Raw genomic sequence first — 19,376 nt, 5'->3', positions numbered from 1 at the left:
CCTTGAAGGATACACCTTGGGCAAGATCCTGACCAGGGCTGCACCCAAGATGGACCAAAAATGGTCATAAAATGGACAACTGGTCACGAGGTCTCAAATCTTTATAAGTTTTGGTCCATCTACATACTGTGGTTAATTGTCCAATCACTGCTTTGTGTTATGAAGTCCCATCCTTGTTTTCTCTCTTCAGTCCATCATTGTTTATGCTTTTTGGCCTAAAACTTGTAACAATTGTCCTTGGTATCAAGCTAGAAAAGGAATTGTTTTGTCTGCCTACTCTGTGAAGAGAGCTCACTGACATTAAATACAAAGCTCAAAGCTAGGCAATACATAATATAAAAAATATGAAAGCTAAAACTTAAGGTATCACCAGAGCTCAAGTAGTGTTTGTACAACTTTCTCAGGTACAGGGTGAGATTCTCAGGACTGTCCTGTACAGGGTCAGGAGCTGAACTTTGATGATCCTTGTGGGCCCCTTCCAACTCAGAATATTCCATGATTCTGTATTTCTTAGTAACAGATTCATCCACGACAGGAGAAATGAGCTCTGGGAAGTGCCCTTCTCCAGGATCCCCAGGGGCTGGCCATAAAGAGCATCATGTGCATTTTGGGTTACTGAAAGCAGGGGATAAGTAACATTTCTTTCACCTAGTTCCTGTTTCCAAGCCAAACTGTTCCTTACTTTTTGACCTTGCAATGTGTTACTTTAGAATATGAGCATAGACCTCACAGAATTCATGGGGACAAAACCCTAATTAGATCTCATGGAGCATTTGGCATTCCTGTCTTTTAAAAGTTTCTATTTAGGGTTGTTAGGGTTTTTTTTTGTTTTTTTTTTCCCACATTTCCCTTTTCTCCACCCAGGATTTTGGTTGTGTGTAGAGAATAGAAAGCATAAATGGTGAATGATGTCCGCTTATAAACACAAGCCTCTTAGGAAAGTTTGGCACATTTCTTCATGGCAAACCACTTATTTGGTATCTGAGATAGTGAGAGGAAGGAAGATGGAAGACAGAAATATTCCTGTTTTCTTACCTACTTCCCACTCCCATTTCACCAAGAATATAATAATCTGACTGTTTCTCTATCTTTACAACCTCTCCAGTGAACACCTTAAAGCTACCTGCAGCTCTCAAGTTTGGTTGGACTTGGTGGGGATTACAGGGTTGGGTGACTGCCAGTGCCAAAATTCCTTGTGCACTCCCAGCATTTCTATTCATTTTTTCTCCAAATGCCCTTGTCATTTTCTATTGCTCCAGAATGCATAAATAAGAGAAAACGTCCTTTATCATCTGAATATTATTCAGATACCACAGCACCAAGGGGAGGGTTTTGTAGCCGCGGGCAGCTCAGGTGCAAGGAATTCCTTAATGTTACAGTGTCTCATGAGTTGTGGTGGGGCTGAGTTCAATCTTCTATTCAGAACCTCCACGGCTTCCTCTTTTAATATAATTTTCCTGCTATATAATAAAAAGAATAAATAAATTACACTGATGCCTTCCAGGCATCTGGGATTAAGCTGACAATTGACCAAGAGTCCAAAGAGTTCATGTTATTAATATATTCAACTTCTTAGGCTTTCAAACTTTGAGTCTTTGTGAGTGCAGAATTGAAAAGTACCAGCTCCAAGACCTGCTTAGAGGAGCAGGTAGTTGAGGGAAGCTTTGTACAGGCTCTCCTGCTTCTTAGGAGCTCTTTCCTCCCTCCTTGATCCTTTCAGGGGAGGCAGGAGGATGAGATTCACCTCCTAAACACATCCTTGTGCTCAGTGTTAGGTGTTTTGCATGGTCATTGAAGATAAATAGATGGATTTGCAGTGGGATTTGCCACATCTCCTTCATGTGTCTGACAATAGAATGGATCATGGCATAATCATGGCATAAAGTCTTTTTTCACTGACCACAGATAGAGCTATCAGTGAAAATGCCTTTATTTGGACTGATGGATACCATCTTATTTTTTTAAAGCTATTTTAGAAGAAATTCAGGCTATGAAAATCCCTTGTCCCTTGACTTTGTCCTTTCCTGTTCCTGCGCTGTTCACAGATAAATGAAAGTGTTCTCTATCATTTGAGCACAGTTTGAACCACAGCAGCTTAAAGAGGAGAGAGAGTCATGATTACTGAAAATCAGGTGCTTTGGAACAGAGTTGGTTTTCCTTGGAATTTATTTTTTTTGTAGTGAGTTGTGTGGGGCTGTGTTTTGGGTTCATGCTGAAAAGGATGTGGATAACACAGGGATGTTTTGTTATTGCTGAGCAGGGTTTACACAGAGTCAAGGACTTTTCTATTCCTCACCCCACCAGTGAATGGGCAGGACAAGGATTTGGGAGGGGACACAGCTAGGACAGCTGATCCCAACAAGCCCAAGGGATTATCCAGACCATGTTGCTCATGTTCAGTTTACAAAGTTCCTGTTCACAAAGACAAGGCAATGATGGTGTTTTGTCTTCCCAAGCCACCATTCCATGTGATGGAGCCCTGCTGAGGTGGCTGGACACCTGCCTGCCCATGGGAAGAGGAGAATGAAGTCCTTGGTTTGCTTTGCACACATAACTTTTGCTTTACCCATTAAACTGTTTTTATCTCCACCCACAAGTGTTCTCCCTTTTATGCTTCCAATTCTCTCCCCCATCCCACTGCAGGGGAGGGAATGAGCAGCTGTGTGGGGCTGAGATGCCATCTGGGGTTAAACCATGACGAGCACATCTGACCTTAGGTACCCAAGGAAATTTTGATTTTACTGCAGAAGGCTCCTGTTACTATAACATGGCTCCACAACTCTGAAAAAACAGGCTCTAGATCGTTTATGAGGAATTTTAAAAAAATTCCCAGAACCCCTCAGCTCCAGAGCTTTAAAAAAACTGGATTTGGTTTTTATCAGGTTCAGACATTTATAGAACAGACATTTATGGTAAGGGGGACATGGATCCTGTCCTGAATGCTGCTGAGAGTGGCTATTGCTGGCCATAACCAAGTCCACTGTGCTGTGTCTCAAGAGAACCCTGATATGCAGGAGAGATTGGGTAGGATACAGAACCTACAGAACTACAATCTTCAGCATTTTGGGCTTGGGCTGCTGGGCATGGCTGGACCTATTCTGGCATGATGGGACCCTGCTCTTCCTCAGGCAATGGTCATGTGTGCTAAAATAAACATTGCCAGAAATGCTGAAAAACTTCCTTTCTCTGCAGGAGGTGAGGAGCTTCACATTGGAATATCCCAGTTTGCCAACTACCAGGGCTCAGATGTCAAAGTCCAAATTGGGGACTTGTGGCCACAGATCCAGGCACAGACAGAGCGTGGGGTTAATGTGACACTTCCAGCCCTGCCTGCAGGGTGGTACAACATTTCTGTCCTCATCAATGGCATCGCTGTCGCTTCAAGCAGGTGTGTATTTTCCTTGAGAATCTTCATTCTCCATCCTATTTGGTGTTTTAGGGTTAATCTGAAAAGGAAGGTTTGAGTTTTTCAAAAATTCTGTACCTAACGGTGAGTTCTGCAGTGTGGTATGAAATGATGAATAATTATCAAGGCATTTGCTTATCTGTGGAGCCCAAGTCAGCAAACTGCTTAATGCTAGTCAATTAACTTCCCTTGGATCAGTAGGAGGCAGGAGAGAAACATTTTAGGAAAAAACAGTTGATTTGATGAAAAATGCATATTCAGGCAATCAAAGGTATTCACAGATCCAGGTCAAATTCAGATAAATCCTGCTGTAGGAAAACAGCAGAAGAAAAGAAACACTTTTCATCAGAAAAACAAAAGCTAGTTTGAACAATACGAAAATGCTTTGTTTGGAGAATTTTTAAATGATGCTATTTCCATCTCCTAAGGTGACACTTCAAGTTCATGCCTGGATAAATGTAGTATAAATGAATTAAAGTGTGGGGGAAAGCTGACCTGAAATTGGGATATAGGAATGTATTCACAGGCAAAACAGTTTTGTTCCTCAGCCATGGCAACTGCCAGGAGTGATCCTGAAATGACGATATTGGGGAGAAATGAGGTGTTTTTATTGCTCACAAAATAACTTAAGCTGCTTGTAATGTTAATGAACTGCAGAAGGAGAAAAATTGTGGTTGGAGGGATGGCACACAGGGATTCATCCCACCTGGTACTGAAGTCTGTTAGCAGCACCATCACTTCATCTCCAGGGATAGACTGGAAGGAAATGGATCATCCCAGGAGAAGACTCTGATCTCTGGTGGGCTGGATTGCAGGATTGGGAAGATCCCTTCTCTATCATGTCTTTTTAGAGAAGGGGATGATTCTGAAAGCAGAGTGATGAAGAAAATGAAGAAAAACAGATGGGACAGAAATAGAGCTTTAACTTTATCTGGGTGGGCTTCAGGAGCTCATGCCTGGGATTCCTCTTGTTCAGTTTACTCCACTCTCTGGTAGGAGGGTGTGAGAAGAGAGGGAAGCTGTGATGCCTTTTCAATGCAATTCTCTTGGGCACAGCTGCAGTGGGATCTGCTTGCCAAAAAATCCTGATTCTTGCTTCCTTTGACGGGCAAATCAGTTGTACTAAAATTTGACCTACAAGTTACCAATTGATAAGAGAGTGTTTGTGATAGATGTAGCTCAAATGTGTCCCTGCCCAGGGATGGGGGGTTGGAATGGAATGATCTTAATGATCTTCCAACCCAAACCATTCTGTGATTCTAAACCACATGGAAAAATTTGGGGTGTTGGGTGGTCTTGTCACTGTGACACCAAACAAAGGGGATGTTGCAGGTGGGTGTTTGGCTTTCTCAGAGCTGTAAGAAAGAAAAGCACTGCGACAGGAAGGAAAAATAAAAGAATACCCCTAACTGCCCCAAATCCTTTCTGTGTTGGTTGTGTTTTCCAGGGTTGAGCCGGTAATCCAGTACCTCTCCGAGATCTTCAGCATCGAGCCGTGTTGTGGCTCCATTCTGGGTAAACACCCTTGATACATCAGCAGCCACTTATGGAGGTTACAGGGATCAAGGGCAGAGTTTTCCTGCAGGAATGGAAAGTGCATCCCATTTCACATCCGTTTAAACGAGGGGGTTTTGAAGCTGTGACCCTTTATTATGCAGACATAATTAATATTATGGCAGACAGCAGTGGTCTGGAAATGTGGGATTGTAGTGAGCATCCCTCCATCTGGTTGGCTGGCTCAGGGCTCCCTGTACTTTGAATTTGATTTCCCCAAGTGTTTGCTCATGTATCCTTGCACATTCCTGTTGGGAAAACAAAGCATTCCCACACCTGGCTCATCTGTGCTCTTTCTTTCAGTCATTTTGCCCCCATCTTTCAAGGTTTTCCATGTTGATGTTACATGGAAAGCAGAGTACAATTGTGGTTTGAAGCAAACAATAATTTCAAGCTATCCCAAAAGGGATGTTCATTTTTGTTGTGTTGAAATGACAAAATAAAAAAGCCCCCTTTTCGGCGTTAATTTTAATCAAAAGGGAAATATTTATTAATCTCATTCTAAGCTTTTAGACACTGGAAATAATTTAAGTGTTTCTGAGCAGAACATTGCTGAATTAAAAAGAAAAGTTTTACTTTAAATCTTAAAAAGCAGATTTGAGTTGGTTGATTTATTTTGTCACTTGGCTGGTGGTGGAGGAGAGTTGAATCCCTGTAGTGAATTTTACATGAGCCCTTAGAAATGCTTTTATAGAAGACAGAGAAATTCTTGTGCTACAACCTCGGGTCTTCCACAGATTGCTCTCCCAGGCTCACAACACCTTTAAAGACACAAAAATTCAGAGGCTTTGTGGTACGTGATTAGTTCAATAGTTTGTGAAGTGCTCAAGCCTTGAAAGATGAGAGAGTGGATAGAGCTTGGAGAGAAAACCCTATCAGTTTTGAAGATTAGGCCATACTACAAAAAATAATAAAAGTTTTATATTTCTTTTTACATTTAAGGGTAAATTGGAAATTAAATAAGAACTGATTAACTCTTTGGTTGTGGTTTTGTGAATGGCTTAAGCTGAATTAAAATCTCCTTGCTGCAAAAAAAAGCACCAACCCTCCCCCCTTACCTGTAATCTTTTGTTGTCTCCAACACTTAGGTGTGCATCTGGGTTAAGGATTTGGGCTCACTTAAAAAGAAACCTCATCATAAACAAACTTATTCTTTTCAGCTAGATCATGGGAAAAGGAAGAGAATGGGCTTAGTAGATAAGAGGTTGAATAGAGTAGATAAAGAGGTTGAAGCAAGGCAGGACACTGGGAGTACCAGTACTACAAACAAAAGGAACATGGACAGAGCCTTTGGGTGGGTTTTTCCTTGTGAGGGTGGGCAGGCCCTGGCACAGGGTGCCCAGAGAAGCTGTGGCTGCCCCTGGATCCCTGGAAGTGTCCAAGGCCAGGCTGGTCTTGGGAGGTGTCCCTGCACATGGCAAGCGGTTAGAAGGAGATGTTTTTTATGGCCTGTTACAACCCAAACCATTTGATGATTCCATGAAATCTGACAATGCCAGAGTTTAAATTCACAATCACAATCTAATTCCCTGTGGGCATCAAGAACTACCTCCCCACCCACCTGTACAGACAGTCCCATTGCATGAAGAGTTCAGTCTCTGTTTACTCTCAGGGGTCTGTCACAGCAGCTTTCTCAATTTCTGTGGAGGCTTTCTACAGTCATTTACTGCCACAAATGTCACTGGCTACCTGTTACCTTAGCCTCTTGTCCACATAGGATTATCTTGATATATGGCTGCTATTGTCTCTAGATGTCTTGCCCAAAACACCAGATTTGATTTCTTCTTTCCTTCAGCCTGACATGTTTATCAGCTTTATCATAACAGGTTTGTGTAAAGATCATGGTTTTATTCTTGAGATCCTGAGATGGTTCAGAGATAGTCATGAGTTCCTCTTCTGAGTATAATACCCTTCTTCCTTATTTTATTTTGCTCCTAGGTGGAACACTGCTCACAATCTCCGGGGTGGGCTTTAGCCAAAATCCTGCCCTGGTTTCTGTGTCAATGGACAGTCAAACCTGTACAGTTACTCAACTGGAAGAAGAGACAATTAAGTGCCTGACCCCACCAGCTGTTAATTGGTCTAATGAAGATTCACGTGACACCTCTGTCAGAGTAAATGTAGCCATCAGCAGTGGGTCACTTCAACAAATTCTCTTTGCAAATAGGACCATCACTTTTAACTACCAAAGAGCTTTGACTCCCCTCGTTACTTCTGTTGAAACAGAAATCACAGACAGCAGCCTGCTCTTGAGCATTCAGGGAATAAACATCACTGGATCTACGGCTAAGCTTGGACACAGCACATGTCAACTTGAGTTTCAACAGGACAACCAGTCTGCAGTGTCTTATCGGTGTTCTTTGCCACTGAACAGCTTGGAACCTGGGACTTTCCCCATCCAGGTCATCCAGAGGCAGCTGGGATATGCTCAAGTGACAGCAAGGCAGCAGGCCCTCACCATAACTCCACAGATAAGCTCCATATTCCCATCTCAAGGATCAATCTGTGGCGGGATGTTGCTCACTGTATCTGGTGTTGCTTTGAAATCCAGGAGGAATTTGGTACAGGTCAGCCTGGGGAGTAATTATTCCTGTGAGATCCAGAAGTCTGATAATGACTCCATCAGTTGTGTTGTCCTTCCAGGGGCCCACCCTTTGCACCCTCAGTGGCAGCCTGAGGCATCTCGGGCTCTCAGTGTCACCGTGCTTGTCAATGGGGTCCGCAGTGTGTGCCTTAGGGACTGTACACTCCACCTTCATGAGCACTGGACCCCCCTGGTCCACCTGGTGACCTGGAAGACCAATGGGACATTCACCTACATGACAATCAAAGGACAGAGGTTGGCGTGGCAGGGTGACAGCCCTGTGGTACATGTGGATAACAGCACTGCCTGCAAGGTGACTTTCTGGAATGAAACCATCATCAAGTGCCAGACAGCCTGCCTGGCCCCAGGGGAACACAACATTTCCATATCCAGCAGGAAAAGTGGTCATGCTTGTTTCAGAGGGACATCCAGCATTCTCACCATCCTGCCTTGGGTGTACCAGTTCTACCCACGGAATTTCAGCACCAATGGCGGAGGCCTGCTCAGCTTAGCTGGGTTGGCCCTGAAAGGAAAGAGGATGACTTCAGTCCTCATAGACCATCGTCCTTGCCTTGTTCTCAACATCACCTGTGTGTTCATCCAGTGCACGGTGCCTCCAGGGAAAGGCACGAGGGCTCTGAGTCTGAAAGTAGATGGGCACTCCTATTACCTTGGAACAATAAATTACAGTGAGGAATTCACCCCAGATTTCCTTTCACTTGTTTCCAATGGTCTCCTTTTAACTTTGACAGTATCACAGGTCACAGAGATGGACATTATCCTCGTGTTTATTGGAGATTTTCCTTGCAGCAACATCACCATTGCTCACACTGTGTTGCAGTGCACAGCTCCTCTGCTCCCTGTGGGCGAGTACCCTGTGCTGGGTCTGGATATTCCCAGGGGATGGGCTTCCTCCAACCTGACATTCACTTCTCCTCTGACAGTGACAGCTGCACGTCACAACTGGGGTAAGTCATGGTGGGTTACTGCACTTTCTCACAGGGTTTTCTGTGAGGCATTGCAGTGACAGGGGCCTTTTGTCACCAAAACAAAAATTATGGATTAAAAAAATACTTTTGTTGACAGCTGGATGTCAGCTTCTGTCTTAAATCCCACTTTCTGTTCTTTCTAAGGTGGCTTGAATGGAGGACAAGTTTACCTGCATGGAACTGGGTTTTCCCCAGGGAAGACTTTGGTCACAGTCTGTGGCACCAGCTGTGAACTCCTGGGCAACATGACAGTGACTGAGCTGAGCTGCCTTGCCCCACGCCTACGAGGTCAGTTCAAACCCAGAAACTGTCGTTGTGTTAAAAATATCCCCTAAAACTTGGCCAAAAATGGGGAGTCCGAGTGCATCTCATCCCAGGGGAATAAGGAGCAACCCTGGAGAGAGGAGAGGAATTAACATAGCACTGACAAAGTTTGGACTTGATGATCTTGGAGGTCTTTCCCAACTGTAATGATTCCATGAATCTATGACTTCTGGTTTTTGAACTCAGTCTGAGGACAGACGGTGTCAGGGTGGGATTTTGTGTCAGTGGCCATGGACATTGGACTAGATCCATCATGTGCCTGTGGCCACACTTGCACGACATCAACGTTTCATCACAGCAGTTATTCCTGGGGAGAGCTGCCCCACGTTAAACCTGCATGTGGACTGCAGGGTTGGGTACCCCAGCAGCTCTAAGCCATCATGATCACCTTAATGAATTAAGCTCCCTTAAACACAATTTCTTCTGAGGAAATGGTCTCAAATTGCACCAGGGAAATTTTAGTTTAGATACCAGAATTTTTTTTTTGCATAAAGTGTTTTCAAGCTTTGGAGGATGGTACCCACAGAAGTCATGGAGTCATCATTCCTGAAAGAGTAAAAAAAATGTGTGGGTGTGACACTTGAGGACATGGTTTAGTGATGTTGGTGAGATGATGGTTGGACATGATGATCTTAAAGGTCTTTTCAAACTTTAAAAATTCTTTGATTCTGTGGCCACACACATTTTGTGTTTTGGTTACATGGTGGGATGGCCTCAGTGAGGTAAAGGTGTAGAAGGTTGAATGACTGGAAGGGTGAACAAATGACAGACCAGGGCCAGTTCATACCTTTGAGAAGCTGGAGGTGAGTGTTTGACTTCCTTGAGAGGAGGATGTGATCATCCATCATGACCAGAACATCTTCCTTAACTGGGAGAGACATGATGATCTCCATGTCTCTCAAAGAGAGAAATAACCCTGCCTGAATTTTAGAGCTAACTTTTCAAAATGAGCATTTCCCAGGACAAATTATGTTTCCTCTTTTTCCTACTGAAGGCTCAGAATTAGTCTTCTCAGATCTGCAAAAGGCAGAATTTAAGAATTTTAAGTCTCACCTCTGAGCCATGCACCAAATTCTAAACATGGAGTATTCACCTTGGTGCTTGACTCCTTGGTGGAGTCTCCATCCCTGGAGTTGCCCAGGGAATGACTGGATGTGGCACTCAGTTCTCTGGTCTGGGTGACAAGATGAGGATCAGTCAAAGCTTGGACTCTGCAGTCTTGGAGATCTTTTCCAACCTAAATGCTGCTGTGATTCAGGGATTCCAGCTTGGAAGATTAACATTTAATTTCATTTAACATTAAGCTTGGAAGCTTAACATTTCAGGCCCTTCATAGCTCTGAAGTTGGAGAACATCTGGAGGTCTGCAGAAATATTTGCTGTTCTGAGGCTGATCAGAATTGTGACCAGGGATCCATGACCTCTTATTCTTTGTGGATGTGAAAGACAGGTGACAGGTTGGAGTGTCCATCAGGGTAAATTTACAGAGTTTTATTTCAAAGGTGTGTGGAATATCCTCCAAAATAGAAGTTGAATAAATAATTTGCCATGAAACCACCCCAATGTGAAATTTAACATTCTTTTGAGCAAGGGCTGGGACAAGAAGCATCCAGCTGTTCTTTTCAGCCTCACTTATTCCCAAATTCTAAATTTACTCCTGTCATTTTGAACAGTTCCTTTCAAAGAATCCTAGAAAGATTTGGGTTGAAGGAACCTTAAAGATCCTGTAGTTCCACCCACAGTGCCATGAGGAATACAAAGAAAAATGGGAGAAAAAAATGGGGCTTTAAACCCAACCACCAGCACTCAAAAAGAGACACCAAGAAGACATAAAGAGCTCTGTTTTCTTTATTTTAAACAAGGCCCAGGTACAGCCCACAAAACTTCTGATTATTTTAAACAGAAAAATACATGGTGCTGGAGTGCTGGAAAAAACAAAATAAAGGACAAAATAGGGCACCCTGGTTATTGCAGGGAGAATAGCATGCTAAAATTTAATCCCATAGATACAAACTGTGTTCAGAACTCACTGAGTGGTTGGTGGCAGAGGGAGCCTGGGGAAAACAATCTTACTGGCAGGACCACGATGCTCAATCCTGTCAGTAGATGTCAGCAAATGAATGCTGATCGCTGCCTGTGTATCTGGAGAGGAAATGCAAAGGAGGAGTTGCCTCACCATCTATCTCCTGCCCCGGGTTTTGAAGCCTTGACAGCTTCACCAGTCGAGTTGCAAAATATTTGTTAATTGAATATTTACAAATTTATTTATTTATTTATTTCTGTTCTATAAAAAATAAAAATCCTTTTGCAGGCTGCTCAGATCTGTGTTTGTCAGGCTCTCTGTGCTCCTTGGGACAGTTGTATTCAGGTAGTGCACATCTACATCTGGCATGGCTGAGTCTGTATACAGAGCAAGATGCTTTCCAGATACTCTTCCACCTAATGTTTAATGACCTTTTTTTTTTTATATTTAAGGTTTTAAACCTGCCCCTCACCAAATTTAGGGTGCTTTAAGTGCAGTAACTCCAGTCTCACCTCATGGTTTACATCGTGGCACTTGGTGCTGGCACATCCAGTGCTCAGACCTTTCTGGCACTGCCTGGTCCAAGTGGGTGGCAAAGACACTGCAGGGATTCAGGACTGTGAAGGAAAGGGAAGGGGAGGTCTGTGGTGCCCCAGACCCCTCTCTTGTGTCCAAGCTGGGTATTTGTCTGACCTTTCCCAGCTCAGCTCACTGAACTGGCTGATGTGGAGTTGAAGCTGCATTTCTCCTGTTACTGAGGGCTGTGGAGCAGAACCCTCTCTCCTCTGGCACCGTGGGATGTCAGGTGGCAGCAGCTGCCCCAGGGCTCAGTGCTGGGTCATGTTGTGTCTGGCTTGCTTGAGATTAGAGATGTCCACGTGGGAATCCCCAACCAGTCCATGTGGCTCTCTCATGTGATCCAATCCATAGGGCAAGGCTCTGCAGGTAGGAAATGTGACTTCTTTCCTTCTTTCCCTTTGAGCAGGAAGTTTTCTAAGAGATGAGGACTTGCCAGGCTCAGCAGGATCCATCCATAAGCTTTCCCCATGGGGCTTTCCTTAGGAACAGGCGTTGAGCAGGGTCACTGCCAGGTTTTGGTTTGATCGCTGGCAAGAGCTGGGCATGTTACTGAGATATGCTCAAGCCAGAGCACAAGGAATGGGAATGCAGGACAAAACCTCTTTATGAAAACTGTTGTCTTTTGCAAGATGCACAAAAATCAAATCAGAACAGAGCTAAAATTTGATTTTCAGCCTTAAAGCTTAAAAAAAAAAATTAACAAAATTAAATAAAATTAACGAAACCTCACTGCCTTCAAGGAAAAACAAAACCAAAAGAAAATGTCCAGACTAACCCATGAGTCTTTAAAGCTAAAGATATAACTGGCTTGATCACCATGCCTAGAAGGGTTCAAAAGCCATGTAGATGTGGCACTTGGGGACATGATTTAGTGGTGGGTTTGGCAGTGCTGGGGGAATGGTTGGGCTCAATCTTAGAAGGCTTTTCCGAACAAAATTATTCTATGAATATGAATTATTCTGAAAGTTCTCCCCTTCTCTGGTTCTTGCTTTGTTGCTTGTGCCACTGCAGGAGTGAAAATGCAGTTGTAGATTCTGTTCAACTCAGGTAAAATTTACAGAACACCTGGTTAGTGTTTGTGGGACTGAGTTGTGCTCCTGTGAAAGATGAGAAAACTGGTAGGAAGCTTGAGACAGGTGAGGAAATAACTGATTATTCCTTTAAGGTGATATTAGGGTAAATACCACATATAGTTTTGCCAGTAAGCCTGTCCCTGAGATTTCTTGTTTTCATTACAGTGAAGATAAGGAAGGCACCTTTAAAAGGAGGTGAATTGATTAAGAGGTAAAAGCTGAGCCTGACTTTCCTGGTTGCATCAGCATGCTTGGAATAACAGGTTTGACTTTAGATGTTTGATGTAACAGTTCTTGGGATCTTTGTTGGAGGGTGCTGGCCCTGCCCTTAACCAGACTCCACTGGTAAAAGTGGATGTTTAGGGCAGAGGATTTAGATTAGAGCCTAGAAATGAGACTGCTTTAAAAAGGATATGTGGTTCGATGAAGCTCTTTGAATGGGGCAAGAGGAGAGGGAGAAATGAGTTTTGTTTTGAACAAGCAGATCCACTGAGCCAGGACAATGGGGACTAGAGCCAGGGAAATCTGGGGATTTGTATGACTAGATGCAGAAGATAAAAGGAGGGTCTGCTGTGGTGTTGTGGCAATTGGGACCTCAGTAGAAACCAGGGCCTCTGATGTTTATTGTGGAGACCAAACCAAGGGATCAAAATGGTTCCTTCTACCTTTCAAATCCAGAAATGAATTTTAGAGGGGGAAATAAAGCATATTAATTACATGGCAGGAATGTTCTGACAGTGAGATCTATCAGGCAGTAGAATAGATGTTTGAAAAGCATCTCTTGGGACTTCTGAAACCTGTCTGTGTGAAATGAATTTCTCACAGGGAACAATTCTTCACAGGCAGAGGTTGGACTCCATGACCTTGAAAGGTCTCCTTCTCCTCCCCCTTTTATTAACTTTGTTTTTAAAATTCTTTGTCTTCCGTGCTAAGCACATCTTGATGCTCCACAGTCCATTTTGTGAGGGGTGGATAACCAGGGATGTGAGTTTTGGCACTGGGACTCCTTGGGCAGTTCTTCAATCAATCCAGAGCTGCCCTTGGAGCCTCCTGCAGGTTTGAGCCTCATCACATGTCCAGCAGTTGTTATTAAACAGTGACCCAGAACAAAGCCCTTGTGCTGAGCATCCTGATATCCTGGATTAAGCCAGAGTATCCCTCAAAGCCAGGGCTGGGGGTAGTCAGTCCCTAAGCCATTGCCACCACACAGAGATTTGGCTGCCGTAGTGTCTGATCTCAAAAGAGAAGCTGTAATGAGCTGAGTGCATTCATCCCAGCTTGGGATTGCAGGTTTGATCTTTATCATGAGGATAAAGCCTAAAGCAGCTTCGTTCTGGGGTTTGAACACTAACCAATTAAGCAGGGAGAAGAATTGTGCCCCAGAACAGCCAGAATTTCCTTTTAGGATGTGCCAAAAGTGTGTTGAAATCTTTAGTTGGTATTTTTTTTGCCGCTGTTGTGGTAGGAGATAATGGCACCAACAATACCAATTTGTGTTTCATGGTCAGAGGAATGGGAAGGGAAAGGCCAAGATGTCCTCCTAAATGAATAAAGATATTAAACCTCTGGGAGGAGGGAAATAGGAGTACCTTAGGGACCCAAGGAAGGAATGGGAAAAGAACATCTCCTCTAAAAGTGATATCTCCATCCTATGGACTGGAGATGTGGAGTGGGGAGGTGAGATTTTTCCTTCCTTCCACCTGAGAGAGAGAAAGCAGTTCTAAGTTTGATTCTGGGGTGTACAGATTAAGTAGGGTTTGCTTGGATTTTGTTTCCTCTGACCTCTTGGCAGTCCTTTGTAGCCATATTCTAAAACTTAGGTTATATAAATTAATACCTTTGTTTTCCTGGTTTGAGTTAAATATTATTTCAGCTGTTGGTAGGATGCAAGGCCTCCTGTTCCTACTGGCATGATAACTTTGGGATGAGGGCACTGGAGCACAGCAGAAATGCCCAATTTCCACATTTTGGGGTTGTTTAAAAAGTGCCAGACTGTTCTTTGTGCTGAGCTCTCAGGGCTGTGTGGGAAACACCTTCTGGTGACCTACATGAGCCAGGCGAGTTCCTTGACAGCAGCAAAATGTGGAGGAAAGCAGACCTGAGATCCTGTGAGTAATTTCCAACATTCATCCCAAAATAGAGTTCAAGTGGTTTTCCACATAGGAAACCCTGCCAGGCTCTTTTCAAGACCACAAAGAAAACCAAAGCCCTTCTGTAATGAATTGGTTCTGCTGTGGGTTGTTACAAATGCAAGATCTTTGCAGCATTTAGTCCTCTTGGATGCTATTTGTTTGTCAAAACACAGATATTTAATGATGTCTAAGATGTCCTTGGAATATCAGAAAAGACATAAGGCTTTTGTTGTAGTCACAGAATACCTAAAGTAGCTCTAGACAGAATTTATGGACAATAATAACAAAATTTAGCTATCATTCTTTAAGGTTTCTCTGCCTATTACTTGTGTTAGATGTAGGTTTTCAAGGCAGGGATTTTATTTGGCTCTGTTTGGATGCCAAGCAAGAAAATTCCCCTTGGATTTTGGGAAGGAAGGGCTTAGCATATTGCAAAATTTGTGAAGCATGTGGGTAACTTTACTCTCTCATTCTAAATCCAGAGAAGAAAAACAGAGATAAACTCTCTTTCTAAAGTTCAGAGCAGATGAACTGATAGGTTTTAATATTTCAAAAATACCTGAAATATTAAAGAGTTATAAACTCTTCAGAAGTAGCCCATATGAAATAATAAGTTTTAACAAATTGTGCTTAATATTTTAATATAGGAAATAGAACATTTTTATATTTTTTCAGTTTCAAACCCCATTTTTTTTAGGATTGCTTAGGAGACAAGGTATTCATTGACAATGACACTTCTCCAGCAAACAAGGTACCTTTTGAACAAATTGGAACTTACAAAAGCAAATAGAAAAAAAACCTTTCTTGATAAATTCCCATTGATTTGATTTCTGATGCTTAAGGACTCCTCTTGTGTGCTACAGTGCAGTGTGTTATACTGTCCACAGACCTTTTCAGGAGTTCATTACAACTATTTGGTTAGTTCAGGATTAATGAATATTCTCCCAAAGTCAGAGCTTTGAGAGAAACAGATTTAATGTCTGTCATGATTTAATGCTTAAAGGACTCCTTTCTAAAACTGTTAAACCCAAATATTTCAGTGAATCTGAACTTCAGTGACAGTTCATAATACTTCTTTTTTAGCATATTTTCTCTGGATTTAGAATAAGAAAATCTAATTTCTTCCCACAGAGTCACACTGAATCACTTAGGTTGGTAAAAAGCCTCGGAGGCCATGGAGTCCAAGCTCTGACTGACCCCTGCCTGGTCACCCAGCCCAGAGCACTGAGTGACATGTCCAGGCCTTTCCTGAACACTTCCCAGGGCATTGCATTCCAGTGCTGAGCAACCCTTTGCATGGAAAAAATTCTCCCAGGTGTTCACACCACTTGTCCTTTAAATAAACCTCGAAACAGCAGCTCCCACTGCAATTTTTATCTCATCCATGGAGGCAAACTTGGACCACATCTCAAGTCATACTCAGCTATAAAGTAAGGTGGGAGATCCCAGTTCCCACCAGCTCCCCAGGAGCCCTCCAAGCTGTGTCAAAGTTTCCTCAGAAACTGTTTCTGGATTTCAGACTTCTGATATGTGTTGTCACATCTCCTTGGAAAAAAAATTTCTGCCATATTCTTGAACTGTAAACCATGTTCTATCTCTCCCAGAAGAAATGTCCATGCTTGTATTTAATCCCTAATGTCATCTCCTTCTGGACAGAGCAGTTTGATCCCAAAGACCATCCTGGTGCTCAGGGCACAGAGGAGGTTACGTTTTGCTCACACAAAGCAAGTGGGGCTGAAGGAGCTGCAAGGACACCTAATTGTCCTCAAAAAGGATGCACCTAAAAGGAGGCTGGATGCACACCAGGAGCCAAAGGATCCTGGAATGGTTTGGGCTGGAAAGGACCTTACAGTTCATTCAGCTCCATGGGCAGGGACACCTCCTGCAATGGCACCTCTCAGTACTTAAAGCATGCTCAATGTCACTGGTGTTTAGGCTGCTTTGGGTTATTTTTTCATCACCTGTCTTGCAGCCTCTTTGGCCATGCTCTGTGGCCTGACACATTCTTCTGCCAGCTGCCAAGAGGACAGAGCCACCTTCATTGAGTGTGACATCCGAGTGGCGGTGGGCACCTCCCAGCAGAGAAGATCTGTGTCCTACCTCTACATCTGCGGGGACAGGCGGCCCCAGGGGCGTTTCGCTGGACTCTTTGCCAGGTTAGTGCCGTGTCTCTCCATCAGCCCAGCGGGTCCATCCACAAATAACACCCCCCCGTGGTTTCCCACCTTTTGCAGAGCTGTTCCAAATGATGGGCTGAAGGAACAAATCCTTAATCCTCACACTGATGCCACTAGAGCAGTTTAGCCTTGAGACCACTAGAGAGCTCCGCTGGGTTGTGGAATTCATTTCCTGTGCCTATCAAAGCATCTCCAGTTCCCCCTCCTTCCCTCCTGCCTTTTGAAAGTGTTTGAGAGACATCAGAAAATCCATCTTGCAAACAGCCTGCTTTGTTCCTTCTTAGGTTTTAATATTTATCTTCTGATCCTAAGCAACATCTGGTGGATGCCAATGGGAAAAAAGATTAAGCATTATGAAAAGCAGAAGTTTTTTTATTTTTTTCTTCTCCTTTTCCCCCCTCTGCCTTTCTCCAAACATATTCACGAGTAAAAAGGAGAGAATTCAACAGGGTGTGCAAGGGTTCCCTACGCTTTGTAAATCCATGGTCAAGCTGTCCAGGATTGTAACTTGGAACTGTTGTCTTTGATGGAGAAGTGAGGATTTATTCCTGCAGAGCATTTACTTCTAGGGGTAAGAGGGATGTCTGAGTTAAGGAATAAACAGGTGAATAATTGAAGGATTTTGTCTGGAAGAGATTTAAATGTTATCTTGTTCCAACCCCATGGGCAGGGACACCTCCCACTATCCCAGGCTGCTCCCAACCCTCTCCAGCCTGGCCTTGGACACTTCCAGGGATCCAGGGGCAGCCACACCATCCCTGGGCACAGGGAATCATCTGATATCCCTGTGCCAGGGCCTCACCACCCTCACAGGGAAGAATTTCTTCCTAATCTCTAATCAAAATCTCCCCTCCTTCAATTTGGAGTCACTCCCCCTCATCCTATCACTCCATGCCCTTGTGAAAAGCTCCTCTCCAGGCTTCTTACAACTCCCCCTTGGATCCTGGAACAGCTTGAACAAAACTTTTCAGCAGTTATTTAATAAATAGGGAATCAGAATAGCATAGATATGCATTTCCCATGATCTGCTGTATGTGGTGAACCCTCTTCTGGCTGCTGCATCTTGCCACAGCCCAGGTATTTCAGATTTGATGGGGTTGCAGATTTGATCCTCATCCTGACCCGATCCTTACATCATACCCGGTGTTGATTCACCAGAGAGAGTTCTGGATACCCTGAATTGAGGAGGGGGGAAAATTCCCAGCTGGCATTTACTGTACAAAGACAACAAGACGTGAATTGCACAATTTTTTAAACTTGTAAAAAAATATAAAAAATAGAATTTTCCAACTAAAATTAATTAAAAAAAAAAAAGTTAATACAGTTGCAATACCTCTCTGTGGGTGTGTCACTTCTTCCTCATCAGTATTTTTAATTTGATCTAGATTTCATCAGGCCTAGACTTTTTAAGAAAATTCTTCCCAGTTTTTGAGTGAAAAGAGAAATAATTACTAATTAAATTAAATTAAACTAATTTAATCAGTTCTGCTGCTCCCAGAATGACTTGTTTCAAATCAAGAAACTCCAGGAGTCTTGCCTTGTCTGGTTAAACTTTGCTTTGCTTTTCCTCACATCAGTATAACTCAAATCCAGAAAACCAACAAACTTGAGAGGGAGAGGACAACCCCATGTGTGTTTCTTTCATGCTTCTTTTTCCCTGAGTATCCAAATTGTGCTCAGCTCTTCACTGATAAAAAAATGCATCTTCAATGACATACTGCTACTACTGCTACTACTACTACTACTACTATAAAACTGTGATTACTTTTTTCTTTTTCCTCTTCTTGGTTTGGGCTGCCACTGTGAAGAAAGTCACAAAGTCCTTTTACTGACTGTTTCCTTATTGTTTTCACTGTGGTTTTTAGTCCAGTTTAACTGTGAATGCCCCAGAGACAGGGTTCATTATTCCTCCTGGGAATCTTATCAGGGAAAGATTTCTGCATCAAATCAATCAACATTTTTTACCTACTATTTTCCCATTTTTCTGACTTCTTCAATGTCTTTTTTATTGCCTTAACTTTTCACCCAGTTGTGCTCATGCTTGCCTTTTAGTCAAAAATTAAAACTTGGACTGATCTTTTTTTCTAGTGAGTTTATTTCTAAATTAAAAGGAAGGTTGCTTCTTGTAAAGGGAAGTAGGGGAAAATATTGTTTGTTTTCAAAAAAGTTTCCTGAATTGAGAAATCTGAGAAGAAATAAAAGGAAAAAATTAAGAGGTTTGTAAGTAACTTATTTCAGAACTTCTGAAAACTGTTTTCCACATTTCATTTTACGAAAATTTTTAATTTTAAAGTATTAATGGAATTGGCAGAGAAATCTTTGAAAATGTAAATGTTTCCACCAGAAAATAACTATTTTGAGAATTATTGAAATACATATTGATTGCTTTAATTAATAATTAAATTTTAGTTCTGTGCAAATACACAAGAGTTAAGACAGGACGGGGAAAAAAACACTGCAGTAACTCCTGGCTTAGGTGCACATTGGATCTGTCCTGTTTTTCTTACTAATTTTATAGAATCACAGAATAGTTTGG

General features: G+C 42.8%; 1 protein-coding gene across 1 annotated transcript in view; it reads left to right on the top strand.

Moving 5' to 3' along the window:
• PKHD1 (PKHD1 ciliary IPT domain containing fibrocystin/polyductin) overlaps positions 1-19,376 on the top strand; it is a 245,082-nt gene that overhangs the window by 33,911 nt on the left and 191,795 nt on the right. Inside the window, exons 30-34 of the mRNA XM_033512946.1 lie at positions 3,193-3,388; positions 4,854-4,921; positions 6,899-8,512; positions 8,678-8,821; positions 16,636-16,961. Of these exons, the coding sequence (XP_033368837.1) occupies positions 3,193-3,388; positions 4,854-4,921; positions 6,899-8,512; positions 8,678-8,821; positions 16,636-16,961 (2,348 nt within the window). The remainder of the gene's footprint in view (positions 1-3,192; positions 3,389-4,853; positions 4,922-6,898; positions 8,513-8,677; positions 8,822-16,635; positions 16,962-19,376) is intronic.

The sequence above is a fragment of the Parus major genome, chromosome 3 (assembly GCF_001522545.3).
Source record: "Parus major isolate Abel chromosome 3, Parus_major1.1, whole genome shotgun sequence".
Classification (NCBI taxonomy): domain Eukaryota; kingdom Metazoa; phylum Chordata; class Aves; order Passeriformes; family Paridae; genus Parus; species Parus major.
The sequence above is the reverse complement of the archived record's forward strand: the minus strand, read 5'-3'. Positions and strand labels throughout refer to the sequence as shown.